At 50.0% G+C, this 22510-nt stretch overlaps 2 protein-coding genes across 2 annotated transcripts; one reads left to right on the top strand and one right to left on the bottom strand.

Moving 5' to 3' along the window:
- Positions 1-2171: 2171 nt before the first annotated feature.
- Positions 2172-2651, bottom strand: EI90DRAFT_3116274 (uncharacterized protein; the record flags this gene model as incomplete). The annotated part of the gene is made up of 2 exons (XM_039062877.1): positions 2172-2303; positions 2352-2651. 2 exons carry the CDS (start codon positions 2649-2651, stop codon positions 2172-2174), a joined length of 432 nt encoding a protein of 143 aa, XP_038922963.1.
- Positions 2652-20093: 17442 nt separating this feature from the next.
- On the top strand, positions 20094-21576 carry EI90DRAFT_3011819 (uncharacterized protein; the record flags this gene model as incomplete). The annotated part of the gene is made up of 4 exons (XM_039056512.1): positions 20094-20111; positions 20161-20534; positions 20900-21384; positions 21437-21576. The coding sequence occupies 4 exons, from the start codon at positions 20094-20096 to the stop codon at positions 21574-21576; spliced, it is 1017 nt and encodes a 338-aa protein (XP_038922962.1).
- Between the last annotated feature and the right edge of the window lie 934 nt (positions 21577-22510).

Here is a 22510-nt window from a genome sequence, read left to right as displayed (position 1 = left end):
GGCCAGGGCTGAGACAGTTAGGAAGGAAGGTGACTTGGGGAGTGGGGAGTCATGGTGTAGGAGATGGTGAAGTTTTTAGGAAGGTGTGGTGTGGTGGGAGAGTGCAGGGTCAGGATTCCGGGATATGACAATGTCGCTCTTCCCATTATTGGATATCTCATTGATGCGTGATCCTTTTATTATGAAAATTTGGGTGGATTAAGATTAGATCCCTTCCTTTCTAATGGGCTATCAAGCTCGTCTCGGTCGTTACTGCTTGTTCTTTGCACTTGCCTTTTTAAACGTTGTCCTTGTTTTCCAAAAGTTTTGTTCATATCTCCGTTGTTTATGAGTAGTTTTCCCTGTAATTACTTTCATTGGGTCTGTTTGGGAGACATCTACATTTCCTATTATAAACACAACTTTGAATTTTGCATTAGTTCCTAAGGAATCCTTGTTCTGTGGTACTTCCATCCTCAGCTACGTGTGTGGGCATGGGAAAGTAGTTTCCGTGGAGGTTCTCTGGTTGTTTTTATAGTCAAATCTTGGTCGATTGTCCTAATTCTTTGTTTAATATTTGCTATAAATTCCCCCGAGAATTCCTTCTTGTTGATGCTAAGCTTGAAGTATTTTTGCTAATTTTCTTTCTTCCAATTTATCGTGTGTAGTCGTAATAATTCATTAAAATTCGTTAAAATTCAGGTCCTTCTATTTTCTCATATCTACTTGTTGTATGGGGTTTTGTGATTTATCTGGCATATTTCCATAATGGGTTTCCATAGTGTGACCATGTCAGGGCATGCCTTTGGGTCGCTAGTGTAAGTAGTGCATCGCCACATGACCCATATCTCCATCAGCTTCTACTTCTTTTCTTCTTCTTCATCTCTGATCTGATCTGATCTGTGGCTGTCAGTTATGATGCCGCATGATCTTCTATCATTCTTGATCTGATACTACTGGTTATTAGCTAGTTGACTAGTTGCCACCTCTATCGTGTATATATGACCGTGTGCTGGGATGGGCATGTCCCCCAGCTTTGATATCAATTAGGTTTCTGGGCCATCCTTCGCTGCAAGCATGCACAACCCTGACAGACCGTTATTTCTCCTACAGCGCTAAATACAACCTAAGAATAGATCACCCAACCATTGACCTTAAGAAAAAACTTAACCTACCAGCCTGGGCCCACCCCAGCCTGAACAACAACACAACCATAAGTGACCAATCAACAACCACATCCTGCCTAAGAATGAACCACCACTGTCTCAGAGTCAGCGGCCTCTTAACACAAACAGATACCCAAGAGAACCATACCCATGACCCTACAATGAGAAAATGCCCCTGCACTCCATGCCGAACCTACAGACAGAACAGCTGTAAAAACCCGGAAAGATGTTACCAAATGGCAACAAAAATAACCACAAACCTCAACCCACATTATGGCCCCACAGCGACACCCACATAAACCTCCTGAACCACCTTCCCTTACTCTCAATAAGGACACATGCTGTTACGGGGATGGGGGAAATTCCCCATTCCTCGATCCATTCTTATAGTGGGATGAGTGAGGTCATATCTGGTCTGTACCATAACAGGATATGTAATCGATGAGTGATCCCAGTCTTGCCTGGGGGTGGACGATTGAATTCCCATCAATCGTGATTGGTGATGTAGTGAGCTATTAAGGGATTGATGGTAGGTAGTCGGAGATGCCAGGACGGACGGGTCAGCCACGGGTACTTGGCGCTCCTCAATGGAGCGTACCATGTGCGAGGTCGCGACTTGTGAGATGGGTGAGAACTTCATATAGTGTCAGGGTTCAGCACCCTGCCTTAGGGTGCCCCAGACTCCCCACCTACTTTACCCCCTTTTATTCTTTGACTGTTGCCTTGTTGTTGCCTTTGTGTGTTGTGTACACGCGCGCACGGGATAGCGCGGGAACTTTCTGAGCAAGCAGCTCGCCCAGAATGTTCCCACGGGTCACAGCCACAGTTCTGGGCGAGCAACTCGCCCAGAACGTTCCCACGCTTACTGGGCACTGCCACCTGGATGTTCCCTCCGGGTCACACTACACAACTCTAGGAGCTGTATAGTTGTGGGCATGTGACCCATTCCTTTATATAGCAACCATGCGGGGAGATGAGACCTTTACCCTTCTTCTCATCTCATGCCCCACATAGTGTGAGGACAGGTTAGATGGGGGCTGAGGTCAGGGAGCCTCCGAGTCCGAGGCCGGGCCCTGACATATAGTTGCCATCGGGTACTTGGCGTTCGCAGTGCGAACGTACCGGTAGCGGGTTGATGTCATAAGCGCGCGATGAGGACTGACTAGTAGGGCCTTCAGTGACTTGGCGTTCCCAAAGGGAACGTACTGTTGGCGGGGAAACATGATGACTGGCATAGGAGGGAACAGACGGTGGATGGGCGGCGACTTGGCGTTCGCGTAGCGAACGTGCCGGCATCACGGGAAGGTGGGCCTCAAAGTATTCACGATCTCCATGATCATGAGGTGACATCGTATGTTGAGTACTGGGGGGAGAGCGGAGTGATGAAGACCCATAGGGTACAGATTCAATAGGACGATACACATGTTGAGAGTCTTCGACTCTCGACCTCGAGTTCTCGCAGCGAGGGCCGTTAGAGGACTCGATATAACCAGACTTATAAGACATATTGAGAGTTGTACAGTCACACGGGTTCAGTTGAGTCACAGGGAGGGTTGTTACAGAAGACGGTACACGAGACAGTTGTAGAGCAGTTGTTAGTTAGCGGGAACTGCCTTCGGCGGTTTCCGTTGAAGGAGGAGAACAGAAATCCCATAAAAGGCTGTTCTTTCTTCTGATACTTATATGTTAGTATTGGTACTTTAACTCAACCACTGTAGCGTTTTGGTTGCTTTGTGTATTGATATTTGTATGTGTTACTAATTGTTTGTGTGTGTATGAAACTCTCAGGGTTCAATTCACTTGTCTACCTGATTGTTCCACACGAAAATCGCGCTATAGACCTACTATTTTCAGTCGTTTCACCTCTGTCTTGTCACTTTTAACTCGGAGTGACTCCAACCGACTTGACTCAACGTCACTATTTCTTAACTTCTTCTTAACTTTTTACTGAGGGTTGATCACTTTTACTCAGATGTGATCTGAACTGCACACTTATACTAATAAAACTTAATTTTTATTAGGATGCCTTATGACCTATGAGCCAGAGCACGTAGGGGAGAGGAGTAAAGAAGGAAGAGGGGTCAGACCAGAAAATGCGGTCTTTTATACCTTTCCTAAGGGCTCTGTTTTCACATGTCACTTTACTATTTACATTGCTGAGTAATCTTATATTGAGCTTAGCAATCCTCTTATGTAAGCGATCAGCATCCCATTCTGCTTCTAGAACTTTCTGGAAGTTTTGGTGTGGGAATTAGCCAATTGCATTGCCTAACACCCATCATGACCTTGTTTACCCTTGTTTACTCACTTTATTCTAGGTCACATGTCATGGGGTTATTTGTTAGCTTAAGAGTGTAGCTTTCCGTCGGTATAAACAACAGTAAACTACGAGGATTATTTATGAAGATATGAATTTTTCAAGATTTAATTTTGAGGTTCTCCAGATTGCTTTGGCATTAGCTCATCCATTTTCCTACGATTAATTCTGGATAAATTATGCCTCGTTCCTGGACTCGAACTCTTTAGTTTCGCATTTCTAGCTCGTCCGTTTTAACCACAAACTCAGGATGTTTGAGCCAGTCTTCTCTGAAAGTGTGTTTTAATCTTGTTAAATCCATTTCTCCCTCAATTCTTCAGATTTTAACATGAAATCTTTTCGTACGCAGACCTATACTTCAACTCTTTAAGACCGACAAAGATTCATATTTTCTCCTATTTTCCTCGTATAGATATTTCCAATTCTTTCATCTTTTCCTCGTACCTGACCATTTTTCATTATGTGAATTCCTTGATTTTCTTCCGATTTCTCTTTGTCATTCGTTTCGTACGTTCGTAAAACTATTTTCCCACGTTACCACGAATTTCTAATATTTTATTTGATACAGGAAACCTTGTTTTTGTTTTCATGTGAGTTTATTTGCTGTTTTTCTTCATTTTCTGAACCATCTTTTAATCCCTAGACTTGAAAGTTCGCGTAGATACTCAATCCATCGACTCTGTTCTTCATTATTTTTCCGATATTTTATTTCAATTCATTTTGTTGAGTTATGATTTTATTCCTATTTTTATTTCTGGTCCGTGGAGGTTGTATGATTTTTATCCAATTTTTTGTGATGGTTTCTGGTTGTTTTAGTGTTGTAACTTTTATATTCCTACACCGTACAAGATGCGTGACTATCTACAAATGGTAAGGTCACGGGAAATCCCGCGAAACACAAACAACCTCAGCCAGCACCAAAACCCCAATGGGGAAAGCTTTGCACGAGGGGGGGGAAAGGGGTAGAACGGGTAAGGAGGATAGGGTATCGGGATAGAGGACGGAAGGGAGAAAGAGGGGAGGAGCGATAGAGAGGGGAAGTCTTTGACCATGTGACGGATATGGTCGTTGGAGACTCCGTATCCGTAACACATGCCATTGGCGACCCAGAAAAAACCAGAACTTTTGACCCATTGCTGCACTGATGCAGTCAAATCCACCACCACTACAGGATCTTTGGAAGGATTCCCCCAGCCCCTGGTCCCCCCCTACCCCACAAAACCATCTGGCAAGTGACACAGACATAGTTGCCTACACGGATGGGTCAAGCCAATGAAATGGCTGTATCAACGCCACTGCAGGGTTCAGAATATGGTACAACTGTGGAAACCCCCTAAACACCAGCAAAAGAGTCCACCCCCTCCTCCCACAAACAAATAACATTGCCAAAATGCTGGCAATCCACCATGCAGCCACCTCTTCTCCAACCAACTCGGTCCTTCATATCAAATCCGATTCCAGGTGGTGCATCAACACACTCTGCCTGAACCTGACCTCTCTCGAAGACCTAGACTACATACACGCAATCCATCAATATGCCACCAAACTAACAGTGAGCGCCCTGAGATACAGAACTCACCTGACCTCCTTTGAATGGCTCAAAGGCCACACAGACATCCAAGGAAATGAGGAAGCCGACTCCCTTGCCATACAAGGCACCCAAGCTGACCCTGACCCAAGCCCACCTGTATCCCCCCCAAAACATACCCAACAGCGCATGCCTGATCTCCCTATCACAATCCTTGGCAACCAAGCTAATACGTAAAGTGAGATTAGCAAAAAAAATCGAACATAGAAATAGAGCCATGGACAATACCACTCTAATAGTAACCACCCTTGAAAATATGGGGACCAACCCCCCCACACATGACAGATTCTGGAGAGACCTAAACAAAAACTGCAGAGACATATCACCAGAAATCAGAAATTTCCTGTGGAAACTTACCCATAATGGCCTCAAAATCGGTGACTACTGGAAAAGAATCTCTAACTACGAAAACTGCAGTGAGTGTGAACACTGCCATCAAACTGAATCCATAAACCACATACTATTTGTGTGCCCCCTAAACCACGGCAAGGAACTATGGGCTATAGCTAAAGTGATCTGCAATCACAGGAAGATCGCCTGGCCACCCAACCTTGACACCTCCTATGTGATGGCAGCCCCGATCACGAAAGTAAAAACAATAAACGGCCACCCCAACAATGGCGCAACTAGACTATTCAGGATAGTAGTGCTGGAATGTGCATGGCAACTATGGAAATCAAGATGCCACAGGGTAATGAACCCCAACCAACCACCTACCTCCCTAAGACAGGTAACCAACACCTTGAAAGCCAGCCTCAACGAGAAACTACAACAAGATATCACCCTAATAAACAAAAAGAAATATGGCCATAAAGCACTACCAACAAAACTCGTGCTACACACCTGGAGTGGCAACCTGCAAAATGAAGAACAGCATCCGGATAACTGGCTTTACAGCAGTGGGGTTTTAGTGGGTATACCGGACCCCTGGTCACATGACCGGGGCTGGTGAGTCCCACACTGAGTGCGTAACGCATTTCCCCATGGTGGCAAAACTGGACCAGACCCAACTACTACTCAACAATCCATTGGGACTACTGACTCCCATTACAAACCCCTGATACAGTGATGTACTGCAAAAGCTACAGGGGTTCCACCAAATAAAAAAAAAAAAAGAAACATGACTTCAAATTAAAATCCTACTATAAAATGTGCCCAAGAAACAGCATTCTTTGAAGTTTCAGAAAAATGGTGAGTGGCCAATCTCCCAAAAAAAAAAAAAGTTGAAATTTACCGCTGTGCAATTATGATTGTAGAGATCATAATAAATTAAATTCTTGTGGCTAAGAGTCATAGATACTCATTTTAATACATTCATGTGACTTGTACTTATGCATGGCATATTCTGCCCATGCCTCAGTTAAACTGTTCCTTGTTTGAACTTCATAAGTGAGTAACCTTATAGAGAACTTCCTGGCACTCATAGGCATCCATATATCACCAAGTCTTCTGGAAGTAATGGTGTATTGTGATGAGGTCACATCCATCTAAACATGCAGGGACAAGTTGTGTTGCCATCTGGAACTTACCATCTGCTGCAGCCCTATACCCTGCAAATGAGAGTAATGCATATGTCAGATTGAAACCTGGTGATATAGTGAGATAAGACAAGTACGGTATTTTGCATAGCCTTACACCATCTCTATCGGATTAAGTTCACAGTGAAATTTCAGAAGGAAGAAGCAGAGGTGGTGTCAGGGCACACCCTGCCTGACCCTGCTCCATGCTGCACCACTGCACCACCACTTCCTGCACCCTCTCTTCCCTTTCCTCTTTCTTTCTTTCTTTCTTCCCTTCTTCTTCTACATGGACCACCTTCCTCACTATCAATGTACATGTATCACTGGCATGCATGCTGCATGCCCTTCCTGTGCCTGCAACCCCTACACTGCCATCATGTCAGGGATGCATCCGGGGTCGAGGTGGCCCAGGCATAGCGTCCGGTGCTAATGACCTCATGGGGGGTAGATCGGGCATGTGTACTGGCAGGCCCAATGCAGGACAGCGGTCCCTGGCCACTTAGACTGAAGTGGGAATGTTGAGAAGAAGGTTACTTCTTTGGTTCCCACCCCAGGTGTGTTTATATACATGCGGCTTGGGTCACATGAGGTCTGCCATGTCACCCCGCATACAGCCGCAGTCACCCGGGTGTCCCTGTGGGGGATCCCGAGGGCATATGCTGCATGTGTGCGCACTAGGTTGCGCCCTAGAGCCATCTGGGGTTGTCCGGGGCTAGGCATGTCGTGTGCACATCATGGGCAGGTCAATAATACATAGATATAAGGGAAAGTGTCAGAGACCAGGTTTGAGATGAAGGAAAGTCTTAGCGGAGGGCTTCAGCCTCAGCGACTTATGCCAAGAGCGCTGTGCCTAGTAACACGTCCGTGCCCTAACTTACTAACTGGCGACCAGAACTGAAGGGGGGTAACTCTAGTTGATTTTATTACTGAAGTGTAACCTATGTACAAGTTGGATATATATATGGTTACAGTGAAGACGGGTCCGCAATGGCGGAGCCAAATGGAGTGGAGCTAACGGGGTTAAACATTAGCCAACTGAATATTACTGACAAGTCAGGTTGTGGGGTTAACAGAAAGGCAGGCGAGTGTATTGCCCAACAGAGGTGGGAGTGCGCTAGCGGACATCGGAGCTGTCCGGAAGTCTTCGGGGCTCCGTACTTAGGGAGGCATAGGTAATAAATTGAAAGGAGGGGGTGGTGACCATCGAGGGGTACCGAGGGGATTGCAGAATATGGAAGCTCCGAGGTTAGTGAAGAAGGAGCAGGGGTAGACCGGAGGGATTGGAGGGATTGGAGGGACCGGAAGTCGATGGCCGGGGATGGATATGACAGAAAGGTCATCTGTGTGAAATAGAAATAGAAGTGAGAGAGGGATAGAGGGGGAAGGGATATGAAGGAAGGGTGCAGGGTGGGAGGAGGGGTACCGGGTGAGGTGGGCCCAGGTGGAGGTGGGCCCAGGTGGAGGTGGGTCAGGCAGGTGTGCCCTGACATCACCCCCTCCTTAAGCTGCTTCGCCTCAAAGCGGCCAGGGGTTTTCCCTCTCTCTCCCTGGGGCTTGGGGGTGCACCTGGTGGAGCTCTTCGATTCGGTCGGGAGCATGTGTCAGCCGGTCTCGGGGGAGCCACTTGTTTTTGGAGTTCAGCCAGCCAGAGAACTTTACCAAATACCAGAGTTTCCAGCGTAACCACTTAGAGTTTAATATTTTCTCCACCTCATATTCCTCCTCTCCATCTACGAGTTCTGGGCCCAGGTGGGGGTCAGGGGGTCGTTCTGAAATTTTGTCCGGGCGGTGGGGCCTTACGTTCGTCATGGACACAGCTGGGTGTATCCCCTTCTGTCGGGCGGTGAGCTGGAGCTTGACAGCAGCTGGGGAGATGACTTTGACGATTTTGAAAGGGCCTAGCCATTTATGGTCCAGCTTTTTGGTCAGGCGGTCTGTCGTGTAGTTCTGGGCGCTGAGCCAGACCTGGTCACCCTCTTGGTACTTAGGGGCTGCTTTGCGACCCTGGTTGTAGTAGCGGGCCATCTCGTCCACTGCATGTTCCAGTGCTGCTTTCGCCTCCTCTTGCATCTTCATCATCCTAGATGAGAAGGCGTCAGTGGCTTCCACCTTGAACGTGCATGTGGGCTCTGTCCCCATCCTGGGGTGCTGTCCAGTGTCGAGTTCAAAGGGAGTCCGGCGGGTGGAGGAGTGGACTTGGTTGTTGTAAGCGAACTCTGCTAGCGGGAGCCAATCCGCCCAGTTGTCTTGGCGGTGGTTGACGAATACCCGGAGATAGGCTTCGATCTCTTGGTTGACCCGCTCTGTTTGTCTGTCCATCTGGGGGTGGTAGGGTGTGGAAGGGGTTAGCTTGACTCCCAGGAGATCTGCGAGTTCTTTCGAGAAGCATGAGATGAAGGCGCTTCCCCTGTCACTGAGGATCTCTTCAGGGAGCCTGTGGTGTCTCCAGACATGCTCCAGGAAGAGCTGGGCGATCCCAGCCGAGTCTACGGACATCACAGTGGGGACCACATGGATACATTTTGACAGGCGGTCCACTACGACTAGGATGGCGTTGTAGCCTTTCAAGTCTGGGAGCTCTCCCACCATGTCCACTGAGATCACCTGCCAGCGGTGGGTGGGGACTTTGTTTGGGGTAAGTTTTCCAACCTTCCATGTGGGGAAGGATTTGAAACGGTTACAGGTGTCGCAACCATGTATGTACCACCTGACGTACTCTGCCATCCGAGGCCACCAGTAGTCGTGGGAGACGAGTTCCAGGGTTTTCCATCATCCTGGGTGCCCCGTCGCCCGTGCGTCATGGTGGAGCCATACCAGATCATGGTGGAGTTGTGGGTCTTTCGGAACGTACACCCTTCCCCAGTAGAGGACTAATTCTCCTTGTCTCTCCCACCCATCCGACCTCAGCGTCCCCTCCCCTAGTTCCCTCATGGCTTTCACCACCCGCTCGTCATGATCCTTCGCTTCTCCTATCCTCCTCAGAATATCCACCTCCTCACCCTCTACTGAGACTGCCTCCGTTGCACGGGCCTCAAACCAGGCTGGTTGGAGGAGTGTCAGCCCCTCATTGTCATCCCTTCCCTTCGGGTGGTCAGGATGGCGGGAGAGCGCATCCGGCTTCCCCATGAGCTTCCCTGGGCAATGGATGAGGGTGAAGTAGAAGTGGGAGAGGAAGAGGGACCAGCATGCTTGACGTCGGTTAAGTCTCTGGGCCATGCAGAAGTACCCCAGGTTGCGGTGGTCAGTGTAAACCTCGACCTTCTCCTTGGCACCCTCCAGGAAGTGCCACCATTCTTCGAGGGCCCGGACGATTGCAAGCATTTCCTTGTCATACACCTCGTAGTTCTGCTCTATGTCCGTAAAACTCTTGGACATGAAGGCTACTGGGTGGAACTCTCCATCTGACTGGAGCTGGGAGAGGACCGCGCCGGTCACGAAGTTGGAGGCGTCACATTCAAGCCTGAGACAGCCCGAATCTGTGGGGAAGGAGAGGATGGGGGCAGAGGTGACAGCTTCTTTAAGGGCATGAAAGGCATTGTCTTCGTCCGGCCCCCAACTCCAGGCCTTGGTCTTCCAGGTCAGCGCGTGGAGGGGTCGTGCCTTTTCAGAGAAATCTCTGATGAATCGATGGTAGAAGTTCATGAACCCTAGGAAGGATTGTACCTCCTTCACCTTGGTTGGGGTCGGCCAGTCGAGAACTCCACGGACCTTCACCGGGTCCATTGCAACACTGCCCTCAGAAATGATGAGACCGAGGTGCTCGATCCGGGTCCGCTCGAACTTGCACTTCTCCGGCTTCAGGAAGAGCTTCCGCATCCGCAACGTCTCCAGGACCTCCTGGACGACCTTCCGGTGTTCCTCTAGGGTGGAAGTGAAGATGAGTATGCCATCCATATAACAGATGACAACCTCCCAGTCGATGAAGTCCCGGAGGATGTCGTTCATCATCGTCTGGAAGGTTGCGGGGGAGTTGCACAAGCCAAAGAACATCACCATGGGCTCGAATAGCCCCCAGTTGGTCGCAAATGCTGCCTTCCACTTGTCACCATCTTTGATCCGGACATTGTTGAACCCCCAGCGTAGGTCTAGGGCCAAGAAGTACTTGGCCTTGCGGAGGTGGGTGAGAACGTCTGAGATGAGTGGGAGGGGGTACGAGTTCTTTACCGTGATTTCGTTCAGTTTTTGGTAGTCTTGGACCAGCCATAGCGACCCATCCTTCTTTTTGACAAAGAAGACTGGGGTTCCCATTGGAGACTTGGATGGCCATATTGTCAGGGCACACCCGCCTGACCCCGCGCCACACCCTGCGCCGTACCGCACTACCCCATCATCACTCCCCATCTCCCCTCCCCCATTTTCCCCCTTCTCTCTATCTCTATTTCTATTTCTATTCTACGGTCGATTTCCCTTTCTCCATGTACTACTACATACCTGACCCCGCCCCCCTGGTCGCTGCACGCGCCGTGCACACTCCCGCCTACTGAGCGGCCACCTCTGGGATCTCCTGCGGAGACACCCAGGGAGGTGCGGCTGTGTGCGGAGATGACGTGGCTTCCTCCACGTGACCCTGGCCGCATGTATATAATAGTGCCTGGGGTGGGAACAGAAGAAGCAGCTCTCAACTTCCCACTTCAGGTAAGTACCATAGCTTTTCCCTTTTAATGATAATCATCAACTTCCCACTTCAGACTAAGTGGTCAGGGACGCTCACCCCACGACGGGATCGCCGCTACGCACAGCCGCTACTCATCCCACCGAGTCCCACGCACAGGGACCTCACCGCTTTCGGAGCTGTCCCTGACACATATGCGCCTGTTCTGTAGGTTCTCGTGTAAGAACTTGTCTAGTTCTTTCTGCTCAGGGTGTGAGAGGGGGAAAGTTTTCCCTCTGGGCAGTTTGGCATCTGGCACCAGGTCTATGGCATGGTCCCAAGGCTTCCGGGGGGGTAGTCGGTCAAAAGCCTCTTTCGAAAACACGTCCCGGAAGTCTTGGTAGTGACCCAGCACTAACTCCTTGAACAATGCGGGCTCTGCATCTGGCTCACGAGCCTCTTGGGCCATTTGCTGGGAGGGCGTTGTAGTCGCCCTTAAGTCATGGCCCCACCCTGAGGGGATGATCACAGCATAGATCCCATCCCCAGGTTCTATCAGAGGGTCCTGGTCATCCGGCACCCATGGTGACTGGCAGGACGATGGGCAGCGGGACATGACAACCCTCTGTCACGCCCAGTCCACTTCCGGGTTGTGATGGAGTAGCCATGTGTCATATCCATCCCCGGCCATCGACTTCCGGTCCCTCCGATCCCTCCGTTCTAACTCCGCTCCTCCCTCACTAACCTCGGAGCCCCCGTATTCCGCAATCCTCTCGGCACCCCTCGATGGTCACCACCCCCTCATTTCAATTTATTACCTACGCCTCCCTAAGTACGGAGCCCCGAAGACTTCCGGACAGCTCCGACATCCGCTAGCGCACCCCTGCCTCCGCTGGGCAATACACTCGCCTGACCTGCAGAGCCCACCTTCGGGCCTATCCCTCCTTTCCGTTTCTGGGTTATTGCCTGCCTTTCCGCTAACCCCGCGAACCGACTCGTTGGTAATATTCAGTTGGCTAATGTTTAAACCCCGTTAGCTCCGCTCCGTTCGGCTCCGCCAATTGCGGACCCGTCTCCGCTGTAACCATATATATATCCCACTTGTACATAGGTTACACCCCAGTAGTAAAATCAACTAGAGTTACCCCCCTAGGTTCTAATTGCCAGTCAGTAAGTTAGGGCACGGACGTGTCACTAGGCACAGCGCTCTTGGCAGAAGTCGCTGAGGCCGAAGCCCTCCGCTACGGAGACATTCCTTCGTCTCGAATCTGGTCTCTGACACCATGAGTGCCCTATGATGAGGGATTGTCGTCCTAGGTTCGCAACAGCAAAACGGGCCTGCTCTGTGTGTCTCCCAAATGTTAGGAGGGCTTCTAGCTCCTCAGCTATAGCTCCATTCTCATTTGGGGTCCCATCGACGTTACGGATGGGGATGGGCTGTGGGAGCAGGGTCATCTCGAGCTTGTGCTTCCGAATGAACTTGGGGCTCACGAAGTTCCCAGTGGCCCCGGAGTCTAGGAGGGTGGACACAGACACAGAGGCGAGGGTGGTCAGGGTGGTCAGCTTCACAGTAAGGTTGAGTGACCTGGGGGACTGCTTCGAGAGGACGTAGATAGCGGGTGGGGATACCACTACTTTGGGTGCTACCCCTGAGTCTTTCCTGCTTTCACGGGCTGAGGATGCATTTTTCCTCTTTTTCTTTGTGATAACTCAGTGGAATTTCTGCATTGGTGTTGGCTTACATGCGCTGCGGTATCTACATGAGTTGTCCGCTACGGGCAGCCAGGACACATCCCTCACCGGTCGCCCTCCTAAAAATCCTCTTGGGGACCCTCCTCTGGCCCTCTCTGCTCCGTCTCTGGCTCTCCCATCAACTGGCTCCTCAGTCCTTCCATCAGCGCCCGGAGGTCTTCAGGGTGGAGGCATCGTACTCGACAGACCTTGGGGTGCTGGCACTCCCAGGCAATGTGCCCTGGGGCATTACAGTTGTAACACAGCCCGTTCCTCCTCTGGTTGATTCTTGAGTGATCAAGGTCCATTGGCTGTGGGCCCGCTCCACTTGCAGGGCGGGCTGTAGGAGTCGGGGGTAGGGGTACAGGTGTGGGTGTGGGGCATGCATGAGAGGGGGCGGTAGTTGGTAGGGGTCATCCCAGTGGGAGTGGGGGTCTGGACAGGGGCGTGCAGGGCTGCGTTGCCAGGAAACATCGCCATTGGTTATCTAGGAGGGTGGCCTCGCGTTTCCATTCAGCCCAGGTGGTGGGCATGGGGCGGAGGCGGTAAATGCTCTCGCAGAGCCGGGCATTGATTGCTTGCTCGAAGTGGTTGACTAGCCCAACATCACCCAACTGCGAGGTGGGTCCCAGTATTTCAAACTCCTGGATGACCTTATCCATGGAGTCACTCCCTTGTCGGATGCTCGCCAGTTTCTGCCGGGCTGTGGCTTCCCGGTTCGGATCCTGGAACATGGCATCGAGTTCTGTGTTGAACTCGTCCATGGAGAGTGCAGGCAAGCTGGCCGTCAGCAATGTGATGGTGCGTTGCATGGCCCACGCTCCTGCAGTCCCTCCCTTCATATAGGAGAGCATGAAGAGGATCTGCAAGAGGGCGCTGGGGAACTTGGCTGTGCAGATGTGGAAGTAGATACCACATTCAGCTTTGAAGCGGTCGAGATCCTCGATGGCTCCTGAGAAGGGGGTAGGAGGGGCAACCTTGGGGTCCTTGGGTCTGGGCGCAGGTGTTGGCACAGGTGGGGGGGCAGGAGCGGGTATGGGGGCAGGTGCAGGTGCAGCCCGGTTCAGGGCATGACTTTTGACAATGGCCTGTAGTTCTTCAAACCGGGCCAACAGGTCGTCATACTGTTCTTCTGACACCATGGTAGGGGAGGAGGTAGAGGAAGCGTAGTTGAAACCTTCTTCTGCTGTCAGGGACACGTCTGGGGTCGAGGCGGCCCGGGCGTAGCGTCCGGTGTGGGAATGTTGAGTTATTATTAAAAGGGGAACTATGCTACTTACCTGAAGTGGGAATGTTGAGAAGAAGGTTACTTCTTCGGTTCCCACCCCAGGTGTGTTTATATACATGCAGCTTGGGTGACATGAGGTCCACCATGTCACCCCACATACAGCCGCAGTCACCTGGGTGTCCCCATGGGGGATCCCGAGGGCATATGCTGCACGCGCATGCACTAGGTTGCACCCTAGAGCCATCCGGGGTCGTCCGGGGCTAGGCATGTCGTGTGCACATCACAGGTGGGTCAATAATACATAGATATAAGGGAAAGGTTGTCCATGTGAAATAGAAATAGAAATAGAAATAGAAATAGAAGTGAGAGAGGGATAGAGGGGGAAGGGATATGAAGGAAGGGTGCAGGGTGGGAGGAGGGGTACTGGGTGAGGTGGGCCCGGGTGGAGGTGGGTCAGGTGGGTGTGCCCTGACACATCACCACTGCTGCACCCACCTTACACCCACAGTGGACACCCTCAGGATCTCCTGTGGAGACACCTGGGGAACCACAGCTGTGTGCAAAGATGTCAGGGACATGTCTGGGGTTGAGGGGGCCCAGATGTAATGCCTGGCACTGAGCCCTTCACAGGGTGCGGAGTGGGTGTGTGTCCTGATGGGCCTGATGCGGGACAATGGTCCCTGGCCACTTAGACTGAAGTGGGAATAGTGAGAAGAAGGTTACTTCTTTGGTTCCCACCCCAGGTATGTTTATATACATGTGGGATTGTGTCAGGGCACGCACCCTGACTAGCCCGGACCCGCACCTGGCCCTGCATGTGCGCCTCCGCCCTGCACGCTCCGCACGCCGCATGCTCCGGGCCCGGTTCCTACCCTTCATGTGACTTCCAGGTATCCCCGGAAGTTTTCACCATATTGGGCCACTGTGGGAAAGTGAGAAGTTAACCTTCTTCTCACTTTCTTACCCACAGTAGCATTGTGCCCTGAGATGGGCTGTTACAGGTCAGGCTCTGGGTTATAGAGAGAGGGGTCATGGGGACCCGGGTTTGTCCCCTGACAGATTGTTAAATTTGGAATTTTGACCTGAAATGAATCTTCTACTTGGTGAAGTTTCAAAGATCCTACTCAGTTAATGGGTTTAGATTGTATTTGAAGTGTTCCTTGGCCTTGTCTTTTTTTTGTCTTATTTTTATTGCTTGTTTTAACAGTAGCAAAATAACTGTTTTGTTTACACTTTTGAAATCTGGAGTGTTAACCAGCTCTCCTGTTGAAACATTTACTTAATATTTTTCTCCCTGATTGCTGCCTTTTACTACAGTGGCAATCTTAACTGTATTTCACTTTTTCATGCTGGAGTGATAACCAGAAATGCTTGAGAAAAATAATACTCTATTTTCTTATTTCTCTAGGGGGGCATAAAGGGTCTCCTTTTTATACTCCTTGGGTTGCTGTCATATCCATGCATACCCGACCCCGACCCGACTTCCGGACCTCCTCCTTCCCCACCTCCGGAGTCCTAACCTACCGCTGTCCGTCCCGATACTCACCTTCAGTCCTGGCAACACACCTCCTCTTACCTCCGATGCCACCTCCACTCCTCCTTCCCTCTCCTCCCCTATCTCCGTCCACTCCAATACTCACCTCGGACTGAACACCACCCCTCTCACCACCCTCCTACTACTCCTCCTACTCCTCTGCTCCTCCCTCACAACACCTCCACCCTTCCATCATCCTCCTACACTTCTCCCGTCTGCTCCGATACTTACCTTCGGACCTGACAACTCTCCTTCCCGCCACTCCTTCCCTCTTCCCTTTCTCCTCTCTCCTCCCTCTGGTACTCTTCCGCCAACCTCCCACCAAGTTACGACCTTCCACCGCTGTCCTGTACTTCATACTCGGGCACCGCTCATACCTTTGCTCCGAGCCTCTGTCATAGTCCCTACCTTGGACTTTGACTCCACCTCGGTCTTAGTCCATTGCATTGGTGACCTCATACTACATAAACACCATTGCCAATATTCCTCGGACTTTCAACCCCACCTCCATAAGCTCCACAACCTCCGAGCTTCGTGGATCACCTTTGGCACTTTTGCCACTTGTAATGTATCTCTCGCGTTTTCCCCTCATCCCTATTTGGACTGCTGCTTCTTCCCATTCTAGCCAGTTAGTCATCATCCCCACTTCCCATCATCCTCCTGCCCCTCTGGGCCTTGCCCTCCCTACCTCCTTTCAGACGTATCACAGGTTCTGCCTCATGACCTTTGGTACTGCTCCGCTTCTGTCTACCCTTTGTTCCCGTTCGGACATCTTCGTTCCGATTCGGATCCCCTTTGTTCCCTTGTGCTTTTGCCCCCTCCATTATATATATTGGCGCTTGTACATACTCGTTTTGGGCTCAGTCCGAAATCAACCTGAATGCCCCCTAGAGACTTCCTGCTTGCCTACTGTGAAATTAAGGACCAAATGGACAAACAGCAATGGCACAGCGCTCCACTTGAGTCACTGAGGCCAAGGTCCTTCCACGCTAAGTCTCCGATTCCACTCCAGAGTCGTCTGAATCTGCGCCTCATCTCTAACAGTTGCCTTCCTTTTTCATGCTCTACCTTGTATTTACAGGATTTATTTACAGTGTATTTTCCTCAAACTGAATTAAAAATGAAAATTTCACACTATAGTTCCACTGCACTCAGCTGCACTGAATGTGGCCCTGCTGCAGTCAGACTGCACCTAGAATTCTCATTGTCCTCCTTGCCCAAGCTATTTTGATGTTTTAATTAGAACTTGACTGCACCACATTTGTCATAGTTTTTTATTTAAAATTCTTCTTGTTCTATTTTTATCCAGTGACATTTAGTAGAAATGTGATTTGAAATGTTAAATGAATGAAATGGTTCAAATTTAGAACAAAAGGAGTTGATCATAGTTAAGAATTGAACAAATGAATGTGTTAGAGCTCTCTGCTTTATTAGTATATTTTTCCCTAAAATTCCCACCATGTGTCATATCTTGTAAGGTGGAATGTAATCACAGGTAGTATCTACCTGAAGCATGTAGCTTAGTCAAGTTGAGGGCCTGGTCCCCAGTCTGTCAAAGATATTTGCTGTAATAAGCTGTAATATTCCACAGGGGAGTAGACAGGCTGGAGAGCTGTTTCTACACCCTGTGCTGCTTTATATACAAGAGTGAATGTACACTGAAGTGTTAGATATGGGTCCGGGGTCGGCACCGAGGGTCGCTGTTGTGGGCCGCTATAAGCTGCTATAAGCCACAATGCTGTGAACAAGGCCCAAGGGTAGGGCATTTGGCCTCAGTGACTCTAAAGGAGTGCTGTGCTCCCTAGCTGTCTCCTGGCCCTCATTTCACACTCACTGGGGTTGTGTCAGGGCACATACCCTGACTTAGCCCGGACCCGGACCCGCGTCCGGACCCGCTCCACTTCCCGCGCACTTCCTGCGCTGCACGCTCCACGTGCCGCATGATCCGACCCCGGATCCCACCTCATGTGACTTCCGGGTATCCCCGGAAGTTTTCACCATATTGGGGCCACTGTGGGAAAGTGAGAAGTTAACCTTCTTCTCACTTTCTTACCCACAGTAGGCAAGTGTAGCCTACTCTTCATTTATCTATACACTTTCTTACCCACAGTAGCTATGCCCTGAGATGGGCTATGTTTACAGGCCAGACTGTGGACTGTAGAGAGGGGTCATGGGGACCCGGGGTCCGTCCCCTGACAGGTTGCCTTGTTGGGGTCAGAACTTAAGGAGTCATGATCAAGTCGATATTAGAGCTAAAGTACTATAATGTATCATACAGGGTATATATAGGAAGAGGAAATGAATAGAAGCGGACCTGGGCCGAAGGGTCCAGTAGCAAAAGGGAACAAAGAGCAGGGCTGGCTGCACAGTGGCTGGCAATGGCTGAGAGTCAAAACAAACAATAACAGATAAATATGCAAAGGAGTGTAGGGCCACGATGGCAATGGTAGCAGTGCTGGACTCGGAGTTGGGCCAGAGTCAGGCACAGGAATGGTAGTGGCCTGGTGAGGGCCAAGTGGGTGGAGTAGGCAATGTCGTGGAGTCATGCTAGGCACAGTGCCAGAGGTGGACTCAGGGCAGGGAGGTTGGTGTGGCTGTGGGGGAGTCGGCCAAGTGCAGGGGAGCCTAGGGGCAAGTGGGGGGGTGAGCAGGGAGTCCTTAGGGAGGATAGGGCTAAGGTTGGGGCTCACACTCACACTTGCACAGTGGGGATGGGCTCAGGCGGCATCGGGATGGGTGGCTAACAGGCCAGAATGCATGGCTGTGACACAAAGATGGCATACACATGTGGCTTTGTAAACAATAGACAAGCATGCAAAGGCATGCTGTTACAATAACTTAAATGAATTGTATATACAAGAATTGTCATATCCATACATACCTGATCCCGATCCAACTTCTGGACCCTCCACTTCACCACCTCTGGAGTCCTACCCTACCCCCATCTGCTGTAATGGGTCTATCAGACAGAAGAGAGGGGGAGGGTTGGAGTGGTACCATGCACAGGTTTGTTAACTTGGAGTGGATTGCGCTACTCCTCACTGTCTAGCTAACTATACAGCTGGTCACGGTATCACAGAAGAGTCCAAAAATGACAAATAAGGAAAGAACAATAAGAAAAGGAAACATCAGGCTCTAGTGACTAGAAATGGAATCAGAAAAATCAGGAAAAATAAGAAATATGCAGGAGAGAACATTGGCTAAGGGTGGTAGAATCACAGGATTTGGCTTGTTTATGGTACACCTGTCATATCCGTGCATACCCGACCCCGACCCGACTTCCGGACCTCCACCCTCTTCACCTCCGGAGTCATAACCTACCGCTGCCTTTCCGATACTCACCTTCGGTCTTGGCAACACACCCCTCCTCTTACCTCTCCGACCCCTTCTCCGTCCGTTCCGATACTCATCTCGGACCGAACATCGCCCTACTCGCCACCCTTCCTACAACTCCGCTCCCCCTCACCACACCTCCACCCTCCCGTCATCCCCTACGCTTTCTCCGTCCGTTCCGATATCCACCTTCGGACCTGACTACTCTTCCTTACCTGTCCCCTCTCTCCTTCCTCCGTCACTCCTCCGCCACCCTTCCGCCAAGTTACGACCATCCACCGCTGTTCCGTACTTCACACTCGGACACCGTTCGTACCTTACTCCGAGCCTCCGTCATAGTCCATACCTCGGACTTTGACTCCACCTCGGTCTTAGTCCATTGCATTGGTGACCTCATACTACGTAAACACCATTGCCAATATTCCTCGGACTTCCAACCCCGCCTCCGTAACCTCCGTAAGCTCCACAACCCCCGAGCTTCGCGGACCGCCTCCGGCACTCTCGCCGTTTGTAATGTATTTCTCGCAATTCCCCCTCATCCCTATTTGGACTACTGCTTCCTTCTATTCTAGCCAGTTAGTCATCACCCCCACTTCCCCTCATCCTCCTGCCCCTCTGGGCCTCGCCCACTCTACCTCCTTTCGGATGTATCACAGGTCTTGCCCTATGACCTTCGGTACCGCTCCGCTCCCTCTAACCCTTTGTTCCCATTCGGACGTCTTCGTTCCGATTTGGTCACCCTTTGTTTCTCCTTGTGCTTTTGCCCCTTCCTTATATATATCGGCGCTTGTACATACTCGTCTGGTTTCAGTCCAAAATCGACCTGAAATGCCCCCAAGAGACTTCCTGCTCACCTACTGTGAAATTAAGGACCAAATGGACAAACAGCAATGGCACAGCGCTCCGCTTGAGTCGCTGAGGCCAAGGTCCCTCCACGCTAAGTCTCCGATTCCACTCCGGAGTCGTCCGTTTCCGCCCATCTCTAACAAGCTCCGGCGATGTGGTCAATCCTCACAATGGCAGCAGTTGGCAATGGGAACGTCGGCCGCTTGTTGTCTGTACAAAAAGAAGCCCAGGAGGGTGCGAGAGGGCGCAGCACAAATAACATGAGAGACCCGTGGCTGGTGAGTGAAAGAAGCTCTGCTTACCTGGTGTGCTGATGCTGCTCTATAGGGATGTACTGTGACAGCTTTAATCCTGGCGTACTTCCGTTCTGTGAAAGCGAACATGATGCAGACAGTAATTGGCAACACCCTATTCACAACTAGTGCTCACCGGTCAGTCCATGCCATGCTGGGTCGCATGGGTATCGCAACGGCATACAGCAGTACCATTGGACGACTCCACAGTCTTGGATTAGATAAGAAAGCAATAGGGCGCGTGGTTGTTGCAGGAAAAGTTCAGATTCACCTCCTTTATGACAACATCAATCAGTACCACCAGGCATGGAGAGCCAACTTGACGACTCAGAGTGCGCTGGAAAGCGGGATGGCAGCAACGGTCATTGTAAATCCGGATGTGGATCCAAAAGCGTTCGATGGCCCAGGGTATTACCAACGGTGTTATAAAAATGGGGCCTAATTGGCCCATTTCTATAGCGTCCGGGTGCAGGAGGGGGCCGTGACATTGAGAAGATGTTACAATTAATGTAACAGATGTTGTAACAGTGGGGTTTACAATAACATGGACATCAGGTGTTTTGGGTGATAATGGATGGTTAGGTTGTTATTATATACATGTCACGTGATAATACACTGTACAGAGGCCATAAGAGGCTAAAAATGGGAATTTCCCATTTCGATAACAAACGGAAAGCCGAGGCTACAGGAAAGGGAGAACTCACATTCGAGAAGCTCAAGTTGGACCTTGATGCCAACCAATTGGAAGGTGCTGCAGTCGCAAATATCCTAAGGATTCTCACCAAATACATCCCTGAGTTGGCACGATTCAAGCGGGATGTCGACGATTTCCAATACAAGAAGCACGCAAAGCACCGCATCAAGCTGGAGAAGACAGAGTATCATCCACTAGAGTGCTCGGGCTTTAATGAGGCCTACACTCAGGGAAACCGCGATGTCATTCTTGATGCATTTGTCCGTCAGTTAGGAGTCAGCCACAAGGAATTGGAAGGGAGGCAGTTTCCAGTGTCCGGCAATCAATCTACCATTGCACGCATTCGCACGTTGCTTGCACAAACATCGACATGCCGCACCTGGTTTACTTCTCATAAATGGGTCCTTCCAGTCATCAAACTTTGGCACATGAAATGGACATTTCTGAAGGGTATTTACAAAGCACACTGGGCATCTAAAGTCGGCAAAGGCGATATCGGTCTTCACTTTGCAGCTGATCGACTGGGGCATGAGATTAACCCTGATAAAGTCGACTTCTATCCAGGTTCCCGGCTTGCTGAGGTTGTTCTAATCACCATGACTCTCCATTTTTCCAGGTAAACATTCATTCCCACTTTCAATTCGTGTATTTCGACTGATGGGAACATTGGAAGAACCATATTACGTGGACACTCAGCACCCCAATTATTGGTGTCTTCAGGTCGCGCTGATAGGCTCCACCTCTTGGAAGAACTGAGGACTTACTGTAAGCCTGGATTCCCCTTGCACAAGTGTGGTTTCTCGTTTCTCCTTCAGCTTGCACGTACCATATATACAACCTATGGAACTACTGAGGCCGCGACATACGCTCAACATCATAATACCAGCACTGCCGAAGGGTTTTTTAGTGCATGTGTGCCCAATGTCCCCACCCCCAACCCCAGTTCCTTCCCCAATCGTCACCTTCGGACCCTGATCTTGACCATGGGCTTTCCATTACGAGCGCCAACAACGACGACAACGATCACAACACAGATAGGTTGGGCAACGGCGCTGGTGCACCACTTCCTAGCCCAGCCTCTGTTCTGCCTCAGCGCCAGACAGACCTCAACAATGCAAGTGAGGATGTGCAGCCTGCCCCTTCAGCTGACAATCCCGAAGGCGACACACTTCTTTATAACAACATTCTCCTTTATCGCGATCTCTTGCATCTTTATGAGTTCAATACAAGCGTTGAAGGAGAGAACGAAGGAAGGTCAGTTGGGAGGTTCAAACGAGACCACCACCAAGCTGTTCCCTGGTTCTTTAGTTAGGATGGGGAAGTGTACTAGTGTTATTTATTGTAAATATAGTACCAATCCGAGTGTTTTGGCTAATTCTATTTTTATGGGTTAGTTTTAAAGTTCCTGAGAATTGACTTACAGATAAACCGAGCCCTGCGGAGCTGTTTCTTTATTGAAATTTATTAATTTGTCTAGGTGTAATTCTGTGTAGCGTTGTTTAATTTGGATTTAAACTTGAATTTAAACTTGTACTTGGTGAAGTTTCAAAGATTCTATTCAGTTAATGAATTTGGATTCTGTCTGGAGTGTCCCTTGAGTTTGTTTTATTTTTGTCTTATTTTATTGCTTGTTTTAACAGTAGCAAAATAACTGTTTTGTGTTTACACTTTGAAATCTGGAGTGTTAACC

The sequence above is a fragment of the Cantharellus anzutake genome, assembly GCF_015039405.1.
Source record: "Cantharellus anzutake strain C23 chromosome Unknown EI90scaffold_3, whole genome shotgun sequence".
Classification (NCBI taxonomy): Eukaryota; Fungi; Basidiomycota; class Agaricomycetes; order Cantharellales; family Hydnaceae; genus Cantharellus; species Cantharellus anzutake.
Note: the sequence above shows the minus strand (reverse complement) of the source record. Positions and strands in the feature narration are given on the sequence as shown.